Source organism: Scardinius erythrophthalmus (assembly GCF_964197995.2).
Source record: "Scardinius erythrophthalmus genome assembly, chromosome: 2".
In the NCBI taxonomy this organism is placed as follows: domain Eukaryota; kingdom Metazoa; phylum Chordata; class Actinopteri; order Cypriniformes; family Leuciscidae; genus Scardinius; species Scardinius erythrophthalmus.
In genome coordinates this window covers 27,982,332-28,005,159 of record NC_138222.1, presented here as the reverse complement: position 1 = coordinate 28,005,159, position 22,828 = coordinate 27,982,332, and the positions used below count along the sequence as shown (strand labels likewise).

Here is a 22,828-nt window from a genome sequence, read left to right as displayed (position 1 = left end):
ACCTGTATTTAGTGGTGTCCACTTGTGATCCGATCGACTAAACGGCATCTTAATACTAGGTGTAAACAGGGCCTCAAATACATCAGCTCATCCATGAACATGATTTCTTCCTTGAGTCCCGTCAGATTGCTTTCCATCTGTTGGCTGTGGAGGTGAAGACGACAACTCCCATGATTTCACGCTTATTAATGGCGTCATCAAGCTACACTTTTGTTATTGTTTTGAATAAGCAACCTCTAGCAGTGAAACTTACATACTGTGCCTTTAAATATAACAATAGTTGCATTATCTTTCTTTTCTAGTTCAGAACACTGCTCTGTGACTCAGCAGGACATAAGTTATTGGTCCTAAGTGGGCAAAGTACTGAACAGACTGGTGACATTATCCTGCAAAGTGGAGTGTTTGGTTGGAAAAATTTCTCTGACATTCTCTCAAGTCGTAGGGTAAGTAGCTATTGCACCATTACCAATCCCATAGTACTTCACACAGCACTTAAGCATTTCCTTTTTTTATTTTTATTTTTAATTGAACTTTTAAGTAACATTTTTCTTTCTTTCTTTGTAGATTAAAGATCTCTTAAACCAGCCGTCCACAGGTCAGCAAGCCTGTTTGACTGTGTCCTGTAAAGGAGAGGGGGGCTGGAGCTCCCTAGGGTACGTACAGGACCAGAGCTTACTGAAGTACAGACTGAACCCTGAGCCTGTGTTGCCTGAGATGGAAGGTGTGAGCGAGTTCACAGAATATGTCTCTGAGACAGTGGATGTTCCCTCTCCTTTTGAGCTCCTGGAACCACCAACCTCAGGAGGGTTCCTCAAGTTGTCCAAGCCATGCTGCTATATCTTTCCTGGAGGACGGGGCGACTCTGCTTTGTTTGCTGTCAATGGCTTTAACATTTTGATTGATGGTGGATCAGACAGAAAGTCTTGCTTCTGGAAGCTGGTCAGACATTTGGATAGGATTGATTCTGTTCTCCTTACCCATATAGGGGCAGATAATCTCCCTGGCATAAATGAACTGTTACAGAGAAAAATCGCAGAGCAGGAGCAAGAGAAGAGCCGTGGTTCAAATACCTATGGAGACTGGATGAAAAACCTGATCTCACCAGAGCTTGGTGTTGTGTTCTTTAATGTTCCAGAAAAGCTGAAGATGCCTGAATCCACGCTGAAAGCAAAGAGGAGCATTGAGGAGGCCTCTCTTACATTGCAGTACCTTCACAAACTAGGCATCAAACCTGAGCCTCTATATAGAGTTGTAAGCAACACAATTGAGCCTTTAACACTCTTTCACAAGTTGGGTGTTGGCAAACTAGACATGTATATTCTGAATCCTCTCAAGGACAGTAAGGAAATGCAATTCTTCATGCAGAAGTGGGCTGGTAATAGTAAAGCTAAAACTGGCATTGTCCTGTCCAATGGCAAAGAGGCTGAGATTTCTGTCCCTTACCTCACATCAGTGACAGCTCTGGTTGTGTGGGTACCTGCCAGTCCAACTGAAAAGATTGTGAGAGTACTGTTTCCTGGAAATGCCCCACAAAACAAAATATTTGAGGGGCTGGAAAAGCTGAGGCATCTCGATTTCTTGCGATATCCAGTTGCCACTCAAAAGGACATGTCATCTGGAGCTCCACCTCCACTGATTAAACAAACTAAAATGAAGCTGAGAACTGATAGCAAAGAAAGTCTAAAATCATCCACTAAAATGTCTTCCACTACAAAAGCGAGCAAGAAAGAGGCAAATGAAGATATTGAGTCAAAAAGTGAATCTGTAAAGGAGAACTTGAAAGTTGAAAAGAAAGAGAAGAAAATGAAAGAGACTGTTAAAACTCCAAAACCACTGAAACCTAAGACGGCGTCACCCGATTCACTTAAGCAAGAGAAAAAGAAACTACAGAGAGAAAAATCTCCTAAAAAACATATCAAGGAGAGGGCATCTAAGATGGAGGAAAAGAAGGATCAGGAAAAGATAGACACAAAGAAAGAAAAAACAGATGTAAAAAAAGAGGGCATAGTTAAAAAAGAACTCAAAAGTAAAGAGGAGAAGAAAAAAGAAAAAGAAAAAATTAAGCCAGAGTTGAGAAAAATCACAAAACCTGACTTAAAGCCTTTCACCCCTGAGGTCAGGAAGACTCTGAACAAAGCAAAGGTTCAAGTGAAGCCTAAAACAGAAAAAACTAAAGCTGCAAAGGAGCAAGAAAACAGGCCAGCTGCAAAACAAGCTTCAGTGGTGAAACGGGAGAGTGATAGGTCCTTAGTCTCCTCCCCAGAGGATCTTACCAAGGATTTTGAAGCCTTGCGACTGGAAGAGGAGCTTTCCAAGCCCAAAGAGAGCAAAATACTCCCAAATCTGCAGTCTGCAGTGGACACTGTTGTCCCTCACATTGAATCTCCTGATGATGGAATAACTACAACTGATGTTGAGACAGAGTCCCCTCATGAGGAAATGGTACCATATGGAGTAAACACAAATAAACACCCCTCTAAAGCCACTGATAGATTTGAGGATGAATGTGCTACTACAGAAGATGACATCGAGGATGACTATACCACAAAACTGAAAAGTGCTAAAACATCTGACTTTGTGGAGATGGGTGAAGGTAAAAAATGGCAAGAAAATGCCAAAGAAGATAAAGAGTTTGAATTGAAACCCAAAAAGTGTGAAAGTGAAGAAGATGAGGATGTGATTGAGAAAGCAGAGCTAGAGGAAGCAGAGGATATAGTTCATGAGACGGAGCTCAAGTACAAGTCAGATGAGGCTAGGAAAGAAAAACTTGGAAAGGACTGGGAGACAAAACAAAGTGACATTAAATCTGCCAAACCGCTGGGTGCTGCAGAGCATGTTTCTTTCATCCAAGATGAGACCATTCCAGGCTACTCTGAGACAGAGCAGACCATCTCTGATGAGGAAATTAATGAGGAGACAGAGGAGAGAATCCCACATCTTCAATATGATGTCGGCTCTTATGACATCTCAGTTCCTGATGAACCAGGGACTTTTGACACCATCCATGGCATGAAACCACCAACCATATCTGTTGCTTCTGAGTTTTCATCAAAGGGTTTTGCAGTAGACCAGGAGCCAGTTCTGTCAGCTTATGCATCCAATATAATTGCGGCTCCATTGGCTGAAGAGGAGCATATATCATCAGCCACCTCCATCACCGAATATGACAAATTATCATCCTTTGCAACATCTGTTACTGAAGATCAGTCTATAGCATCTGTGACAGCACCACCTACTGAAGATGCAGGAAAAAGCTCTTTACTCTTAGATACTATAAATAGTATACCATCGTCCGTACAGACAGATGCCACTCACGGAAAGGAGTACCTCCACTCTGCTGGAACTATATCTCCAACTTCTTCCTTAGAGGAGGACAAATGTTTTAAATCACCTCCTTCAGAGGAATATCTACCCATTGTGCCAGAAACAGAACCTACAGTGAAGGCTTCAGTTCCCACAAATTATGAGGATGAAGAGGATGAGGAAGAGGATGAGGATCAGACACCAAATGTTGATATGCCACTTGGAAAGATCCATGAGGGTTACGCATCTGCTTACGCCATGCTCCAAGACATTGAAAAAACTTCTGATACCTTTCCCTCATCGGCTGCGCCTATTTCTCCTCCTGTGATGTATTTTGGCACACAAGAAAAAGATGAAAAGGGACTCTCAGTCTCTAAGGATGAATCTAAATTGGGCGCCTCTGATAAAAGTTTGTCGTTCTCACCAAATTTGCCTTGCACCTCAGAGACGAGCATTATCTCAGAGAGTGAAGAAAGATGCCTCAGCCCAGATGACAGCACTGTGAGGTTTGCCTCACCTACACAATCAGGACCGACCAGCAGTAGCTACTCTCCCACTGAGGAAAGGTCACAAAAGCCACTGATTATGGACAAAGATGAAAAACTAGACAAGGAGACTTTTGACTCTCAGAGGTATATGACCCAAGATGCTCCTGCTGACAAAGCGTCTGAAAGTGTGAAAAGTGTGAAAATAATTGATGATGAAGTGGACCCTTTTGGAAAGGGGTTCTCTTGCACTAAAACTGCAATATGTGACTCTGAAGAGGATGAAGATGAAGATAAAGAGAAAGATGATTATTATGGAAAGGGAAGCTCTAAAGTGTGTAGTAAAGCTAAATACATAGAGGAGAGGGAGTGCACTTTTCTTGATGAAGAATATTCCAATGAGGCAACACTCATAAAAGAGGAGAAGCTGTTTGAAAATGAGAGAGAATCTGTGGATAAGGAAGATAAACCACAAAATGTGACCTACTTGGGCCATGAGCACAAATCCCAGATGCTCAGCTCAGGAGAGGAAGATGAAAGTGAAACTGAGGATGGTACTTACTCAAGCGTAAAAGGACCACAGGACAAGTTAGATTCCATGTCAGCAAACCAAGGCAAAAAAGATGCGTCATTTTCAGAGATAGATGACCCAAACGTGATCTCTAAAGACAGCGATAAAAGTGTCCACTTCAACTTATATACCTTCCCAGAGTGTGAGAAAGGCCTCAAAGGGGAATTTGAGAGGGTGGTTAGGCAAGATACACCCTATGTCGGGAAAAGTTTTACATATTCTGATGTGTATGACAGTAAATCAAGTTCAGTGGATTCCTACTCTCCAAATCTGCCAGCTGAGCACACTTTTGATGATACTGATGTTACTCTAAAGAAAACAGAAAAGGAGGATTCCCTAGAATCTTCCACTGGCAAAATGTCTGACTTTAAAGCATCAGATGCAAAGGAAACATCATTAGCTTCATATAGTGAAACACAAAGTGTCTACGGGACACCACAGTTTAGAGATAAACCTGAAGGAACATTCTCTGAGAAAATAAATAAAATTGAAGAAAAGACAATTGAGAAAACCTCACCTGCTTCAGCAGAGAGAGACCCCTTTTCAGTTAAATTTGAAAAGCCAGATTTCAGTGGGATGGCAGAGGTTGGTGCATCACAATCAGCCCATTATGCAGATGACAGCTTCATCTCTGATTACAGTGCTAAAAGTACGAGTTCTATGTTAGGCCAATCTACATTTAGCACAAAAGAAGCAATAGCTGGAAACATGAAGATGTTCGCTGATGGAGAGGATGAGGATGAAGAGGACGATGAAGATGATGACGAGGAGGAGGAGGAGGATGTAAGTGATAGTGATACTGAAAAAGGTGCCAAAGACAGACAAGAGAAAGATGTCCAGTGCCCACTGACTAGTGCTATCAGCACTGTACCTACTCAATTCCAGGATGAAAAGAAAGACACCATTACTAATGACTACAGCTTTGGCTCTGAAACCTATGGGAAATCTCTAGGTTCATCAACGTTTGAATCCACTCTAAGCCATGAGGGCCCCAAGGACTCATTTCAAACTGCTAAAGGTGATGTCTCATCTTTTCCCAATAAAAGTCAAATGACAATCTCCTCTGGATTTGAACATTCTTCAAGTGAGCAAAATAAGTTTGTAGAAAATGATGATAAATTTGTCAAGTCATATTTGCCCCTCTCAACAAAGTCTGCTGAAGATAAATACTCTACTCACTATGATGGCAAAGATATTGAGTTTGACAAACAAAAGACACCAGATGCAGCAGAGAAAAAAACAGCAGACCCTGTTTCATTGGGCATCGGTTACACAACTATGTCAGCTACAGCATACTCTTCTTCCTCTTCTTACAGTCATTCTTCATCAGCTTCAGCATCTCTGTCCACTAGCCACCAGTTTGGGGATGAGTTAGAGACTCCAGCCTGTACTGGAATAGAGTACTCATCTTTCAAAGATGAACATTCACCAGTTGTTGATTCACCCTTTTCCAGTTCTGGAGGGCAGGCTAAGGATGAATATTTAGAAGTGTCCGAGAAACTGACTCCTGCAACCACTACTGCCGAATCCACCCCTAGTCTTGCAAGATTCTCACCATTATCACCCTTTGAGGAGATCAAACCTTTCCCTCCACATGCTGGTATAAGTGATAAGAAAGATCCTGCTTATTCTACAAGCAATATCTCAGATCAAGGCCCACAAACTCAGTGCTTTTACAAGCCGGAGTGGGACGAGGACTCAAGATTACAAGCTGAATTTGGTGCAACTGGACCTTATTCCTCAATCCCTCCGACCACACAGAAAGACACCATGCCTGAAGATCTGTATGGTGCTTCATCAACACTGACATTTGAGTGCCCTGAAAAACAGTACTATGAAGACACAGAGAGTAGTGAAGAGGAGGATGATTATATGTACGAAACTGAACAACATAAACTTCAGTACCAAAGATCTGCACTTACAGCTCAAGCAGACAAGAAAGATGCCACCTTTTCCTTGGGTGAGACAATAACAAAGGACATATCTTCTAGTTTGGGAGCCACTATCCCAGATGCACTTACCTCATATCCTTCCTCTTTCCCTGAGGCCAGAAAACCAGACACAACAAATGGGCCTGCAGAAGTTAGTTTGAGTGCACCAGAGGCTTTTGCTGGAACCAGCAAGTTGGGGATAGGCTTACCAAAAACGGAGACAAAATGCCAAGAATTTGATGTAAAGAAAATTAAGGGTCCAGGTGAATGGGAAATGCAGCAGAAACGAGACATCTACCCAGGGGCATCCCCACCTCACTATCGACATGAAGATGAGTATGAAGAAGAAGAAGAGACTGAGCCAGAGCACCCAGCCCGTCCCCTTTCCCTCTCCACAGATCAACCTTTCCAACCCTCTTATTATGCAGACGATCCAAGCAGACATGATGATGACTCTGACTATCCTACAGATGTTGGGATCCGTCCACATTCATCCACAGCTTCCCCAGGCTATTCTTCCTGTGAGTACAAGCAGAGGAGAGGAGACACATCTCCATCATTTATCAACCCAAGCTTATGCCAACTTTCAAGTGACGAAGAAAATGAGGAACAGAGAAGCCAAGCATCTGATCAACAGCAACCTTGTGGGAAGACAAGATCCCACAAACAACCTCGCCACCACTCTCACAGTCATCATGGCGAGGACAGTGAATTGCAACACTTCTCTGGAGCCTTGGCTGCCGGGATTAGTGCCAGTGGGGAGGACACCCCTCCAACTTCTGTCAGTGAGCCGTTGCATTCCCAGTCAGATTCTGATGTTCCACCAGGTACGGAAGAGTATCCATCGATCACAGCGGAAAGAAATAATGACTCTGATGAGGATGCAGATTACCTGCCTGTAGATAAATCATCTGGAGCTTATGGGGGGAAGCACTACTCATCTACGTCACCTAATAAAAATCATGATCCCCTCCCGTCACCAATGAGGGACCCTGCTCCCTATTCCCCTCACCCTGATGTATGTATGGTTGATCCCGAGGCTCTGTCAAGCATAACAGACAAACCAGTCAAGAAAGATACCAAAACAAAGGGTTTACGTAAATTAAGCAAAACAAAGTCCTCATCTCCTGCTCGGAAGACTGATGCCAGGCGGAAGAAGTCCCCATCCAAGGAGCCCTCCACTCACACCACCTCTCTTAGGAAGAAGGACATGGATGATGATCTGTCAAGGTCAAGCCACAACACAGGCAAAGGCCTTGTCAATGGCCTTAAGAACAGTGCAGGTATGAACAAACATCTTCTATATGCAGATCAAGATGAGCTGTTGTTTTGTTTGCCAACATTACACTGACAGCTAATTTTTGTGAATTTTAATTGTTTCTTAAAAGGTTCAAATTCTGCAAAATTCAGTGCAGCTGTGCCCCCTGGTCCTCCTATCTATGTGGATCTGGCCTACATTCCCAACCACTGCAGTGCTAAAAATGTGGACCAGGAGTTTTTCAAACGTGTTCGCTCTGCATATTATGTAGTGAGTGGAAACGACTCCAGCAGTGGAGAACCGAGCCGTAGTGTACTAGACGCCTTGCTAGAGGGAAAGGCACAGTGGGGATCCAATCTACAGGTATAATATTTGTTAATTGGTCTCTCTGTTTGTCTCTCTATAGATGTCAGCATCGGAAGTTTGTAATTTGCTGATTAATTTGATGGATATTCTATGGATGCTATGCATATACAGTAAATGGGGGGTCAATGAATGAAGCTCACTGTGCTATTACTAGTACTTTGCTATACTATTGGTCTTACTCTTATTCTGTACTATTTGTAGGTAACATTGATACCTACTCATGACACAGAAGTGACCCGTGAGTGGTATCAGCAGACCCATGAGAAGCAACAGGAGCTGAAAATCATGGTCCTGGCCAGCAGCAGCACAGTTGTGATGCAGGACGAGTCGTTCCCTGCCTGCAAAATAGAGTTCTAAATTCAACATGGCTCCCAGGTTCACATCTTTACTCTCAAATGGTCCGTTACAGCCTTAACTGTAGTTTACTCAATTTATTTTTAACTTCCCATGGTTTAAAACAGCACATGTTGTCTATTGCCGTAAAACCCCAAACCTAAATTATCATTTCCTGTGATGAAAGTTACTAGAATGCAAGAGAACAAAAGGAAGACGTGCCTTCACTTTTCAGGGTGGCTTTTCCCTTTACGTTGCATAACACATACATACAAACACACATACATAAGGTAATAGATTTCTTGCTGAAAATTCTTAACCCTTAGATTTTGGACCAAACTTGTTTAAACTAGTTTTCATGGTCACATTACCAGTCATAGTTTTATACTAAACAAGGTTACCAAACGAGTGTGCTAAATACAATAATAAAGTTGACATATACTGTATAGCCTTGTTTACAATGATATTTAACTGAAGCACAAGTATACCTCTTTACTTATTTTTGAACAAAAGCACCAGAAAGTCACCAAATACTGCTTCTCAACTGGATTAGATACCCCTGCTTTCATCATGTACACTTTCTCATTTCAATGAAACTTTTGCTTTGAGGCCCTGATTTATATATCATAGCTTCATCCTCTTACATAGCACAAACACACACTCTACATGTAAAATAATCTTCTATTAATCAAGGTTTCCCACATTCAGATACCTACCTACATTCAGAATGGCAATTGAGGCTCAGCAGAGTTTAACAAATACCTGGGTGCTAGTATTTCACAAATAGGAATTTAGTTAACAAAAAAGATGAAGAGATTTAAAAATAAATGAATAAAAATGCATATGCTGGACATGTAGTTGGGCTGCAACTCATGTGCTTTGCACAAAATGACTTTACATTCCTGACCTTACTTTGAATTTGTATAGTAGAATGACAACATCAGCAACGTTAAATTAATGATAGTAATTAAAGATTGCTACTAGATCGGGACAAAATTCTGTTTGTAAATGAATGCTGAAACACAATTGAATAAAGAATAATGTTTAGATGGTAGGTTTATTGTCAACACTAAATAACAGAGTGGAAGTATTGGAGTCAAATCTTATTTTCTCATTAAATGATGTACAAAGTGTATGTTCACAGAGTTTATGATTATTTTTAGTGTTTATGACATTAAGAAGTATGTTTTATTCCAAATTTCGTCCGATTTTGAAGAAAATTCTTTATCACCTTGTAATGATTTCCCCTTGATTTCTATTAGTTATAAAATGTATATAAGACAAAATTGCTTAATGTAAAGGAATGGTAAGAAAGGATGACTGAGAAAATGCAAGCCAAAGTTGCCGGCAATGGAAATGCATGGTATTCAATGAATACACTTATGTATGAAAGTTTTTTCCATGTTTTTGCGTAGGGTTATATGACAGAAGTGAGCTACAGATACTGCACTTAAACCTATTCCAAAAATGTTATTGTGTGTTTAAGGTTATTCAAAGCAAATTGTGTCTTTTATATGAGACATAAACCTTTATTGTAACCGGTGTTGTTTTGTAATCAATAAACGATGATATAGGTGACATTTAAAATATAAAAAAGTAATTTCTTGATTCAAAGACTGGCAAGTTCACTACACTGTAAAAAGTGATCAGTTGACTTGACTTAAAAAAAAGTGAAGGAACCTTTTGCCTTAAAATTATTAAGTAATAAACTTAATGCGTAATTTAAAAAATTAAGTTATGCGAACTTGACAATTCCACACAACTTAATTTTTTCAATTACGCTTTAAGTTGATTTACTTAATTTGAATGCAACAGGTTCCCTCTTTCTTTTCTTTTTTTAAGTTTTAAGTTTTAAAACTTAGTTTTAAGTTTTTTTTGTTTTTGTTTTGTATCTCAATAAACAGTGATGGAGAGAAAACATGCTGTCATAATACGCCCGGAATTGCAAACATTTTTCTTTGTGCATTTTTAAATATGTAAGGTTTAAAAATATCTGATCATATGACACTACTGCTCTTGCCACAGAGCGGGATCAAAGATGAAAGGAATAATGATCTTGTATCATTGACTAATGGATAGAAAACTCTGTAAAAGTACTGTATGCACTGCATGTATATTACCACGAGGTAACAGCCTGAACATGCATTTAAGCACTGCTATGCTTTTAGGTGCTTGGCTCAATTCATTCCTATATTAAAGAAGGAAGGTTGTAAGTGTGAACTTTTTTGTTTTTGTTCTTGTTCTATTTGGGTCAAAATTGAATCTTTAATATTCATTCATTTTAGTTTTTACAATTCTGATTTACATAGTCTCTGTTATTGGTCTATAAGATTTGATTGTTGACCTTCATCATTGGAGAAAAGTCCATATACTGTATGGTTCAGCACACTCCTTTATATTTCTCTGAGGAACAATGTATGAGGATACACGGTTAATGCTTGCCTCTAATGTTTTTAAGGTGCTGTAACTTTTGAGCTACTGGTTATTTGGCTGTGCTGCAGAGATGTTCTGCGTGACATGGTGAAACCCAGATGTGACTTCGCAGTACCACAGAAAACAAAACAAACGCATACAAGTACCAGACTGCAGACTGCCAGATCAAGTGACTAGATCACTGATCACATTTTATATTCAAGATTTGTAAGTGTCTTGTGTGATTTATTTATTTTATTTTTTGAAGATGACGACTATATGTTTCGAAAAAGTTTGAAAAATAAAATAGCCGTGATGTGCTGTGCAAACATCCCTTAGTTGCAATGTTGAGTTCGCCATCTCAGTAGAATCAAAACTGAAATATAGCATTCCATTGAGCCTAGCTGTTTAATGCATGTGATCTTAATTTCGAACTTGTATGTAATAGTTCATAGTTATATTAAATAAAGTACTATTTTAAACATATTTAAATGATAATTGTACTGAAAGGCACATATAACCAGGCCGCGCTATCATTTCCAGCGTGCAGTGTTGTTAAGAAAATGTAGACTTGGATTTATTTTTCATTTTTTCTTCATGTTTTCATTACGTTTGCTTTTATTTTTCTCTCTCTTTATGTGCAATACTCTGTATCTTTCTTTAAGCTCTCTAAATGAGTGTCTACAAATATGTTGTAGAAAGGTAAACCTGATAATCACTAATAAAATATGTTAATGGAAAAATATATCATCAAGTTTTTGCCTTTCCTTGAGTCAGCTGTCAGAATCATGGAATGTCTTCCACGAAAATGTAATGCGAGTATACACTTCGGTTATTTTCAATGAAAATAACACTTTTATTTCAATAGTCCACTTTAGACATTCTACTAACTATAAGTAACTTTGCAACTACATGTCAACTTATTCTATTAACCCTATAACTTACAGTCTACTAATACTCTAATGAGAGTTAGTTGACATGTAGTTGCAAAGTTACAGTTAGTAGAATGGGTAACACTTTATTTTACCATGTCATTGTTACATATATTACATGTAACGTTAGTTGTAATAACTATAAATTGTGCATTATTACATTCAACTAACCATAAACTAAACCTAACCCTATAGAGAAAGTACATGTAATTTGTTAATATTACTCAGTACTTAAAGGGTTAGTTCACCCAAAAATGAAAATTCTGTCAGTAATTACTCACCCTCATGTTGTTCCAACCCCGTAAGACTTTCGTTCATCTTTGGAACACAAATTAAGATATTTTTGATGAAATCTGAGAGCTGGATCACTCCTCCTGCAGGCTTATGGACACCTTAACTTGCTGGCCCAGAAAATGTATTAAAGACATTGTTAATATAGTCCAAGTGACTCCAGTGGCTCAATCTTAAGTTTATAAAGCGACGAGAATACTTTTTGTGCGCAAAAACAAACAAAAATAACGACTTTATTCCACTTTTCATTTCCTTCTCTCTGGGCCTCGAGTTTTTTTACAAAGTGTTTAAGCGTAGCGCGTCTGTGTTTCACATCACCACGTATCACACATGACCAGAGTCGCCCAATAGTTAGCCTACGTGGTGACGTGAAACACAGACGCGCTACGCTATTACACTACGTGAAAAAACTCGAGGCCCAGAGAGAAGGAAATGAAAAGTGGAATAAAGTCGTTATTTTTGTTTGTTTTTGCGCACAAAAGTATTCTCGTCGCTTGATATACTTAAGATTGAGCCACTGTAGTCACTTGGACTATATTAACGATCTCTTTAATAACTTTTCTGGGCCAGCAAGTTTCAGTTACAGAGAAGCCTATGGAGGAGTGAAACATGGCTCAGATTTCATCAAAAATATCTTAATTTGTGTTCCGAAGATGAACGAAAGTCTTACGGGGTTGGAACAACATGAGGGTGAGCAATTACTGACCTAATTTTAATTTTTGGGTGAACTAACCCTTTAAGTGTATACTTACAGTGTAACAAAAGACACCTTAAAATAAAGTGTAACCGTAGAATGTTTCAAGTGGACCATCGGAACAAAGTGCATGTGGATTTACTTTTAAGTAAAATAAATTAAAAGAGCATATGCCAAATATTATGTAGTTTTATACAGCGGTATGTACAAGATACTATAATAGTTTTTATCAATATTTTGAATTAGTTTTAATTTGAGTAAGTTTTTGCCATTTTTATTAATTTTTTTTCTTAATGCCTAGTTTTTGTTATTGTACTACATCAAGACCAAGTTAAACTAATGTTTCCTTGGCAACTAGTTAAAAATTATTTTAATTATTTAAAATTAATTATTTTATTTTACATATATGCAATAGAGTTTGAGATAAAACACTGAATATTGATTAATTGAATACTTTATTTCGATTTTAAACCTGAAAAGACTCGTTTTGATTCATTTACTGCAGTAAACAGCTTGAATAATATTAAAGCAAAGAACGTTCTAGAATTTTTAACACATTAACATGACCCAAGGGTTTGAAAGAACAGCAGCCTCTCTCCCGAAAAAGCGAGCTGAATTCACATGACGATGACATCACTGTCTGGGTCACATGCCTATTATCTCTTCTTCCCCTCCCTGTCTGTTTCTGAGAGAAAGGCAGGGAAATGAACAACAGCAGTGTTAAAGAAAACAGAAAGCAGTGCTTGGCACAGCAGCGGGAAATGCCAACAATGCCCTACTGTTCAGTGATCCTAATCATATGGAAATAAATACATTTTGGATTCTGTTTGCTGGTGGGACTTGAATTCAGATGTATTATTAATGTGTGATACTATGAAGATTGTTCACTGTGCCTTGTTGAAGATGTGTTTTGGTTGCGGTAAACAGAAGTAAAACCCTTCAGGTGGTGAAGGATAAGAACCTCGCTGTCATGCCAACGAGGATGAATAACAGTTAGAGATAATGATGCTTACGCAAGTGTACACCAATTGAGACAGTAAATTAAGTATTGAAAATATGGAAATGCCAGACCTTAGCGAGGAAAATTTGCATTTTTTGTGGGTTCAAGTGAAATAAGGTCCACTTGTTAAATACAGAGAAACCTGGTGCTTGTTTTTATATCTAATCAGTGCAGTTCACACATAAAAAGACAATTGTTTTCTGTAGACAATGCCATTTTTATTTGAAACACTGTAAATCAAAGTGGCATTTAATACTACAGCACAGACGGCATACAGCACCAACAGTACGACACGTTTGAGTTGAATCTATCAGAGGCAGATGCTTTAATATGTCAGTGATTATAGAAACAGTTGTCAGTGGGTTCAGTGTGCTTCGCTGTACTCTGAGCAGAGTGGAATAATTCAGACGCTGAAATGCTCTTCTCTAGATTCTAGAGGTCTTGCAAGCTCAGTGGTCCTACAGTCAGTTACTTTTACACACACATTCTGCATGATCAGTAAACACCTATCCACTATCCAAGGTTTACTTAATGTTTTTATCCTGAACAGGTTCAGATCAAAAGAAAAACAGTACGGCATATGCTTCTGAAAAGCAGCATCTTTCTCTCTTTTTTAAACAGTAAGCAGACAAAACATTTTTTTTGTGTGTGTGTGTCATGGTAATCTCGATGCACGACACTCTTCATTTGATTTCAAACAGGAGGGTCACGGTACAAAAAAGTATTTCATTTGTCAAAAAGGTGAGGCGAGAGAAATGTAGTTGAAATGAAGACCACTATTTCGTTTAAAACCGCGAGAGCACTGTATGTTTTACAAAAATAAAAAACCTAAATATAAAAAAACGAGACTTACTCATCTGCAGTCTCATTGTTAAAAGTAAGCTGCATATTAGTCAATAAATATATATATATATAGACTAAATATATATATGTATTTTATAATGATTTAATAAATTATGACAGTGGTATAGCAAGCTTTGGCAAACAGTAATAAAATGGTAGCGTCAATTTAAAGGAATAGTTCACTAAAAAAATAACTCATGTCCCAAACCCATAGGACTTTTAATTTTTAATTAAACTTGAGAGATGTCCCTCCATTGAAAGTAAAGTTCAAAATATTGATATTCAAAAATATTCAAAAAAAGTAAAAGAAATATTGGCAAGTATTCTGAAAACGCATGATTTCTTAATATGAACATAATAAAAACATTGATTAATATACATACATAGAGCACATCAAATATGGAAAATGGAAGCTCAAACGTGCTTGAACCAATGAAATTTCACGAAAATACAGCTTGAGCTTCCGTATACCAAATTTGATGTGCTCTATGTATGTGTGTTGATCAATGTTTAAGTGTGAATAAATGCCTAAATTAAATCTGTTCATCATTTAAAGTGATCGCGTTTCTTCAGAAGACTTGATTCGCTCGATTCATACACATGGATTACTTTTACAACGTCTTTGTGACCTTTTTAAAGCATCAAAGTTTCCAATGGAGGGCCAGAAAGGAGTCAAGGGCCAGTCTTATGGGTTTGGAACGACATGAGAGTGAGTTTTTGGGTGAACCATCCCTTTAATATGCATTTAGCTGTGTAAGTTCATTATTCAAGAGCTTGACTAAGTACTTTAGCAAACACAAACTAATATCAAATATCACGTCCCTTTGAAAAATATCTTCCAGACCAGCTAATGAAGAAAAAAAAATGCAGTCGTTTGGAGACAAGGAAGATAATATGTGCACGTAAAAATGTTTCAGTGCGTCTAACAGCTTATGTTTGCCCACTGGCCGTAGGACTAGAGTGATGCTTTACACGGGAAGCATCTCTGAATAACACTACAGAATTAAACACATGGAGAGTTTATTACGATTTTTCACGGGAGCATTCGAGCTTCGAGTTCAAAAGGTGACAATCGCAGGGAGGGCCTCCATTTATTCCCTTAAATTACGTAGGCGAATCCCACTTTGACTTGTTTGGGACTTTATAAAGGTCTGAGGCACTACAGCGAGAGCATGCTGGGATGGGACGAAGGGCGCACGTATATGTGGGAGCTGCCCGGTCTGCGTTTCCTTCACGGCTCAGGCACATGTGGAGCTCCCACCTCCAGTGGCGTCCCAGGGTGTGGCAGGGTCCCCGGGCTCCCCCCCCACACATCCACCGTTTCCTGTGTATCAAAGAACTCATCCGGCTCGTCGGGCGTGAGCGGGGTCTGGGCGCTGGAGCCGGCCTCCGAGCTGCTCTCTCTGAGCTCCAGAAGCACAGGCAGGGAGCCGGGCATCCCGCAAAAGGACTCCGTCAGCGGACTGTCTGCCAAGAGAGAGCAGGGAGGAGTGGGATCCGCAGACACTTCATCACGGCAGGGGCTCTCTGTCAGACACTGGCCAGCAGAGTCTGTGCCGTCCGCCTCTATTTCACTGGGTTTCTCCGGGATGGGAGATGGTATGGAGGGGAGGGGGTCTTCAGAGGGGAGGCTGGTTTCAGACGTGGAAGACACACAGTGGCTGTTGTTGTGAGGGATTGGGTGGATCTCCTCGCTGCTCTGCGGCGTGAGGGTGATCTTCTCACTGAAGCTGAAGCGAGGAGATGTGTCGGCCGTGGTGGGAGAAGAGGGGCCGGCGCTCGACACTGTACTTGAGGGACCACTGCTGTCTGCATGGAGAAGCACACACACACACACACACACACCATTTGGTCTATTGTGCAAAACAGGTGCTGTTTGTGTAAAAAATGACTTCAGATGATAGTTTATTTACTATGTGTTAATTAAATAGATTTTTTTTTTTAAATGCATCAAGAAAAATCCAGTAACTTTATTCTACTTTTTTTGCCTGCTCAACCCCTGTTTTCACTACTCCTTGATGTATTAGCAAAATATACACAGTTTGATTTAAAGATATATGAAAATTAAAAGCTAGCATTTATCTTTATTCTTTCTATTTATATATTTTTTGGATTTTAGTGGACATACTGTATTATTAAAAAGAATCAGCACTGTTACCGTGACTTTGTATAGTAAAGAACTGATCAATGAAAAGTGTATATTTGTAGAAATCAACAGTAAATCCTTATTCTAAAAAGCAAAATCGTGAGCACAGTCGTGTACTGCCAACCCTGTTACCTTACATAATTATATCCCAACATAAATGTATGAATTTAGCTTGCAATGTGTTACATATGTTGGATGAACCAGATGTTTATATGATGGTTTAATGTTAACAAATATCAATGTCCCATGCCGAGTGTTGAGAGTATTCTCCATGTGAATTAGCTTAGGGTAGCAGTACTTACACCAGGGCGGCCGATCAGAGCGCTGGCGCATTGAAACAGAGGAGGACAACACTCTGTGAGGCATGTAAGATTCCCCTGTGGGCTGATTCTGGGAGTCAAACATGGCTGAGAAAGCTACAGAAGCGGAGACAAGCGCACACAGTTAGGACACAAGTGCATTATATTACAGTATCAAAAGAATTGAGAGTGACCTAAACGTATGCCATGTTATTATTAGTCATTTTCTGGGTTACTTAAATCCATGTAGAGTGGTGTTATGGGCATCACCTCTGGTTGTCCTGGTGTGGGAATCTCCTGCATTCTCACACACGGCCGTCAGGAACTCGTTGACTTGTTTTAGTGAGAGCGAATTGTGAAGGGTCTCGAGGGGGTAGATGGAGGGCACCATGGAGCAGCCTTCAAAACCTACAGATGAGAGAAGTGATGAGAGAAAACAGTCCTCTATTCAGACATCAGTGTACACCCAAGAAAAACTCAACAGTCTATAACCACTGAACCAATGACAATCGTCATTCCACCTACTGCCAAACCCTTGTTAGTGACAGAACCACAGGCGGGAAACATTCAGACATACATGCACACAAACAAACCCACCTCATCCTCTTACCATTCATTCAAGACTTGGTACGTACAGTATTACATAGGAAATCTAAATCTACATTCAAAAATGAAGACTAATACATAATCTGGTAGAAATGTAGCTATACACACACACACACACACACACACACACACAAAACTTCAAGTAAAACAAAAAAGTTCCATTGTTAATGAATTGTTAGTCTCTATGCACTTCTTTTAGTTGGAAAAACCAATATGTAGATGAAAGCAACACGCGTAAATTAGGAGGGAGCTGGCAGAGACGGGAATAAAAACAGGAATGGATGTGAGAACTGCACCTGCAGATCATCATGTAATCGGTGCATGAATTTAATAAAAGGAGACATGTATTTCATGACAAAACATCACTTCTGACTATTACTTATGAAAATGGAGAATATAAATAAAAAACAAGCAAGAGTATGATTATGTATGAAGTAATAGCGATTTAAGTAATTATTGAGAGTTTAATACATTAATAATTTGGAAATTAATAACTCACATTTTGAACAGAAATTTACAATATTCCTTTTTCTTTCAAATCATATGCCACTATCATGCAAGTCAGTCACTGTAACTGTTACTTTGATACGTCAGAGAGTCGATGCGACTGTAAGCTGACACAGTTGCAATCAGATGCCACTGGCATGCGTCTGCCACACAACACACCCCAGCAAACAGCAGCGAGAGCGAGAGATCACTCCTAATGCTTCTCCGTCCTCTTCTCTGAACGGCGCTAAACTCAACATCAAAACATGTTTCAATCTGTTCTGTCCTCTTTCTAAACGCTGGTCTGAATAGCTTGCAAGAGTACCAGCACAGGTGACCTTCTTAAGGGCTAATTTATTAATTCAATCCATCTGGAAGCGTTAACAAAAGTCAATTACAATCTTTTGTATGGTGGAATTAATAAGAATTGGTTTAAAAAAATCTGAAATATCACCTACGCATTGGTGGAAAAATATTTCTTGCATGTTATTTAGTTCCCTTTCATTAGTTCATTTTCATTACACTACCATTTAAAAGTTTGGGGTCGGTAAGATTGTTTTATGTATCTGAAAGACATCTCTTACTGTATGTTCACCATGGCTGCATTTATTTGATCAAAAATAAATAAAAACAGTAATATTGTGACTTATTATCACCATTTAAATACCAGTTTTCTGGAAATATTTTAAAATATTTGAAATAATGATTTTCTTTAATGACTAGGAAAAAAACTGCATTTATTTTTAATTGGAAACAATTTGTAACAATGTAAAAATATTTACTGTCACTTTAATTGAATTGAATTTAATGTGCCCTTGCTGAATAAATGTATTAATTTTTTTTTTTTACAAATATTACTGACCCCAAACTTTTGAACGGTACTGTATTTTTAACAAGAAAACAGCGTAGCAAATTAAACCATTTTACATTAAGCACAAGATTAATCATAATTTATTTAAAATTTATTTTCCTGATAGCCCTAAAAAATATTCACTATCTACATAAACTTTATTAAGTTAAAGAAAAAAAACAAGAGCTGTGTCACTGCAAGCTGCTTTCCCCAATAACACAAGCATGCTTCAAACAGCAGAGGCGCTAGAGCAAAGCTGAGGCCATTACTGCAGTCACGGCACAGCAGGGCACGGTACGACCTCCGCAGGGCTGACCGTAGAGGTACTCTAGTGGGTCCTGGCCAGAGATTAACCAGTTGCGGAAGAGGCGGAGATGGTAGGAGCATTGATGGAGGTGGTGGGCAAAAGCACTGTCCAAACAGAACGGGTGGCCAATATTGGGGTCGTTGGAAAAGCGCCTCAGCAGCTGGGCTACCTGTTGCTCTTCCAGGGGTTCTGAGGAAGAAGAGGCAAAGCAGGGAAGAGAAGAATGGGGAGTAGGGGTTGGAAAGCAGATGGGTGAGGGCATGGGGTCCTCATGGGTACAGAGATTACCGTTTCATTACTTAGCATGCTATCAGAACAACTCCCCACAATAGGTCTGACAGCGTTTAATAGACACTCCTCCACATTTAAACACACCTAAACAAGGGCCTGAGCAACTGGTCACCAGCAGGTAATCCTAAGCAAACACACAGCAGCACTTAAGTCCGTTGTAGTCCACCGCCTTCATCCACAAAAAAATGTACAGTTCAATGCACAGAGAGTGCAAAGGAAACAGTACCATCTCCTGGAGTCAACATTCATCGCTTAAGGCACAAGACCACAAGGGATTCAAGGAACAACTTACTAAGCTATACACAGACATGGTCTACATTCCCACACTGACACCTAGAACTTCTAAACAGATCTACTTTTCCTCACACTGTGAGTTCTTCAGCGTGCACACAGACACTGTGTAGTTAGGCCCAGTCCATTAAATCAATCGTCCTGACTGGATTAAAGCTGCGCAGTGGGATAAAGATCTATCATTACCTGAGCCAGACCACCATAGAGGTGGGTAAACCGCCACAGCAGAAGTGTCATCCTGTGTGCCTGAAGTGAATACAGTGCTCAGTGGAGTCAAACATCACAGTCCGACTAGACTACTACACCATGAGAAGGTCACATCATTACAAAAAAATATACACAAAAACTTTGTGGTCAGCAAGGATGCATTAAATTGACCAAAAGTGACAGTAAATACATTTATAATATTACTAAAGATTTCTGTTTCGTTTGAACTTCCTATTAATCTTTAAATCCTGAGAAATATATAACTTTCAGCAAAATTAGTAAGCAGCACAACTGTTTTCAACACTAATAATAAACGTGTCTTCAGCAGCAAATCACCATATTAGAATGATTTCTGAAGGACCACGTGGCACTGAAGTCTGGAGTAATGATGCTGAAAATTCAGCTTTGAACAAGGACCAAAGGAACAAATTACATTTTATAATACATTAAAATAGAAAACAGTTTTTTATATTGCAATAATATTACTGTTTTTACTGTATTTTTGACCAAATAAATGCAGCCTTGATGAGCATAAGAGACTTATTTTAAAACATATTTAAAAAAATTTTACTGACCACTGATTTAACAAAGATTGTTGGTAATGTTCCTGATTGCTACTAATATAGTTAGACAAATGCCCCTTCTATTCTATTTGAATATTTGATTATTTAAAAATTGTAATTGCTACTTATTTAAATAATTCAAAAATATTACAAAAATGATTTTGTTTAGTTTTGTTGTAAATGTTCCTAATGAATCGGTTTATAAAGAATCTTTTTACGAGCCGAGGCAATGGAAAATCAGGCTCAGCGGCCTGAATGCATACTTGAGTTTCATTAGGTTCATAGTCTTTGTCATTAGATCATAACCAATTGTTCCAACACAAACACACATTTGTTCATAGTGTGCATTTTATAATTACTTCAGTTGTTTTTATAGTAAATCAGTAAATTATATTTGCTACACCCAACACTACTCGTTACAGAAACCTTTCGGCCTTTTTGGATTTTAATTAAAAACATTATACAATCTCTTTATAAGCCGTTTCATCATGTGCACCATTGGGAAGGGCCCACAGTGTAGAAGATTGCAGGTTTAACTATCCTTGTGGTGACATTTGATACCCACCTGACCCACATTTACACACTTACCGGGAAAACACAAAAGTATAATAATTAGGCTGAATGAATTTAATTTGTTTTTACTAAAGAGTGTGCACTCATTTCAGAGACATGAAGGCAAACGAGTATTTCTTATTAACTACAGAGACATAATTAGGTTGGACGAAAGGCTCCTACGTGAAAGGCTTCGAGAGCTGGATGGCTGGGAATGTGTGGTGGGTAGAGAGTGTGGGATCTGGCAGGGAATGGGATAGTGTAGGTGGATCAGGGACCATCTTAAGCTTTGCATGAGATGTACTGAACACATACAGGACTGTGTCCAAATACACCTACATAACACACTGCAGTAATTCACATCAGTTTACAAGCAGCTCTTTTGCATTGTTCTTGACCTTTGTTATCACCTCCATTCAGGTTTGTTTATGCTAGACAACATCTCCGGACATCCTTTTGATCACAACATATGGAGGACGATTCTTTTCCAGAGGGAGAAATACACTGATATCATCTAACCAACATAACATAAACATGCAGATTATGCACAGCACATGTGTCTATAAATTAAGTGTTGAGAACCACAAAAGACACTGGCTAGGAGTTCATCTGTTTCTGCAAGTGTGGTAGGTTATTTTACTCTCATTAACTGAAGATTTCAGTTTGAAAGAAATGCTAGTCGTTTTTAGCACTTCCAAATATAATGGCCTCTTTTTCTGTAGACGGACTATAGATGTAGAGCGCGGAGATTTTAAGCTGCCTCCCATGAAGAATCAAAGGGAAACAGGGTAAAATACTCCTTGGCTTCATAACTCAACATTCACAACATTTAACATAATTACAGTGCACAACCACATAAAAAAGAGAGGAGATTAATGGGGTAAAAGAGTGTCAGGTGAACCACTTCCCAGTGAACAATCCCCGTCTGCTATTAAAACCTGTCAAAACAGTGAAAAACACTGTTCACTAACACGAGAGCTAACAGGGGAAAGGTTTAAATCACCAGTGTACTGTCCAGTAGTGGCTCAGATTCATTATCTTCAATATCTATTCATAATTGTACACTTAAAAAAAAAAAAAAAAAATCATCATCTTAGTATCTCAGTATTTTTGCTATTGTTTTCATAGAAATGATCACAATCTAAATTCAATTACTTTACAACATCGTACAAAATATTACAACTTGATTTCAGAGAATATATATATTCTCACTTTATTTTTCTCAGTGAATTTGCTAATTGATTTTTTAATAATCAATATATTCTCTCTGACATACACTGCTGTTCAAACATAATGAATCTTATGTAATTTTGCTTCCCAAATGTAAAACAAGACAAAAATACTGATATAAGAACATGATATATTTTTGCAGCGTACTACACTCACCGCCCCACAGACTTGTGCACATACAAGCACAGGAAACACAAACACGTGCTTAAACTCATCCACACAAACAGTCAATCGTAAACTGATTAACATTGAGTCACTGGGTGCGAGTGAGAGTTGTCCGCAGGAGGTTTCAGATAGCGATAGTGGTGTATGTGGAAAGGGTAAGAGGCTGGTTGTTGAATGTTTAAAAAGATGGCAGAAATCACGTGAAAGAAAACAAAAGCAACATAAATTTCCGAAATGAAAAGAGGTTTCCATTGGCATGCAAAACAAAGGGAGGTGGAGAAAAAGAAAAAGTGGAAATATACTTGAAGAGAAGCAGACGTACCATTAGTCGGATGCTTTGCAAACGACACAGAAAATCGCTTTACTGCCGGCATAGACAACAACTCTGAGGAAATAAAAAAGGTCACTAGTTACCA

General features: G+C 38.9%; 2 protein-coding genes across 8 annotated transcripts in view; one reads left to right on the top strand and one right to left on the bottom strand.

Moving 5' to 3' along the window:
• The first annotated feature begins 307 nt into the window (after window positions 1-307).
• Window positions 308-11,397, top strand: map1aa (microtubule-associated protein 1Aa). Its single transcript, XM_081350176.1, has 5 exons — window positions 308-443; window positions 565-7,573; window positions 7,679-7,911; window positions 8,116-8,312; window positions 10,706-11,397. The coding sequence occupies exons 2-4, from the start codon at window positions 715-717 to the stop codon at window positions 8,269-8,271; spliced, it is 7,248 nt and encodes a 2,415-aa protein (XP_081206302.1). The 5' UTR covers window positions 308-443; window positions 565-714; the 3' UTR covers window positions 8,272-8,312; window positions 10,706-11,397.
• A 2,399-nt stretch (window positions 11,398-13,796) lies between these two features.
• ppip5k1a (diphosphoinositol pentakisphosphate kinase 1a) overlaps window positions 13,797-22,828 on the bottom strand; it is a 34,372-nt gene continuing 25,340 nt past the window's right edge. For 3 of the 7 annotated variants that reach the window (XM_081359226.1, XM_081359229.1, XM_081359228.1), the window contains 4 exons: window positions 19,123-19,302; window positions 17,135-17,272; window positions 16,868-16,981; window positions 13,797-16,228 (listed from right to left, as the gene is read on the bottom strand). In XM_081359226.1, coding sequence (XP_081215352.1) covers window positions 15,651-16,228; window positions 16,868-16,981; window positions 17,135-17,272; window positions 19,123-19,302 — 1,010 coding nt within the window. In that variant the 3' untranslated portion in view covers window positions 13,797-15,650. Of the gene's footprint in view, window positions 16,229-16,867; window positions 16,982-17,134; window positions 17,273-19,122; window positions 19,303-19,881; window positions 19,942-22,828 lie in introns of all 7 variants that reach the window. The other 4 variants (XM_081359225.1, XM_081359227.1, XM_081359230.1 and 1 more) reach the window with 2 other exon arrangements.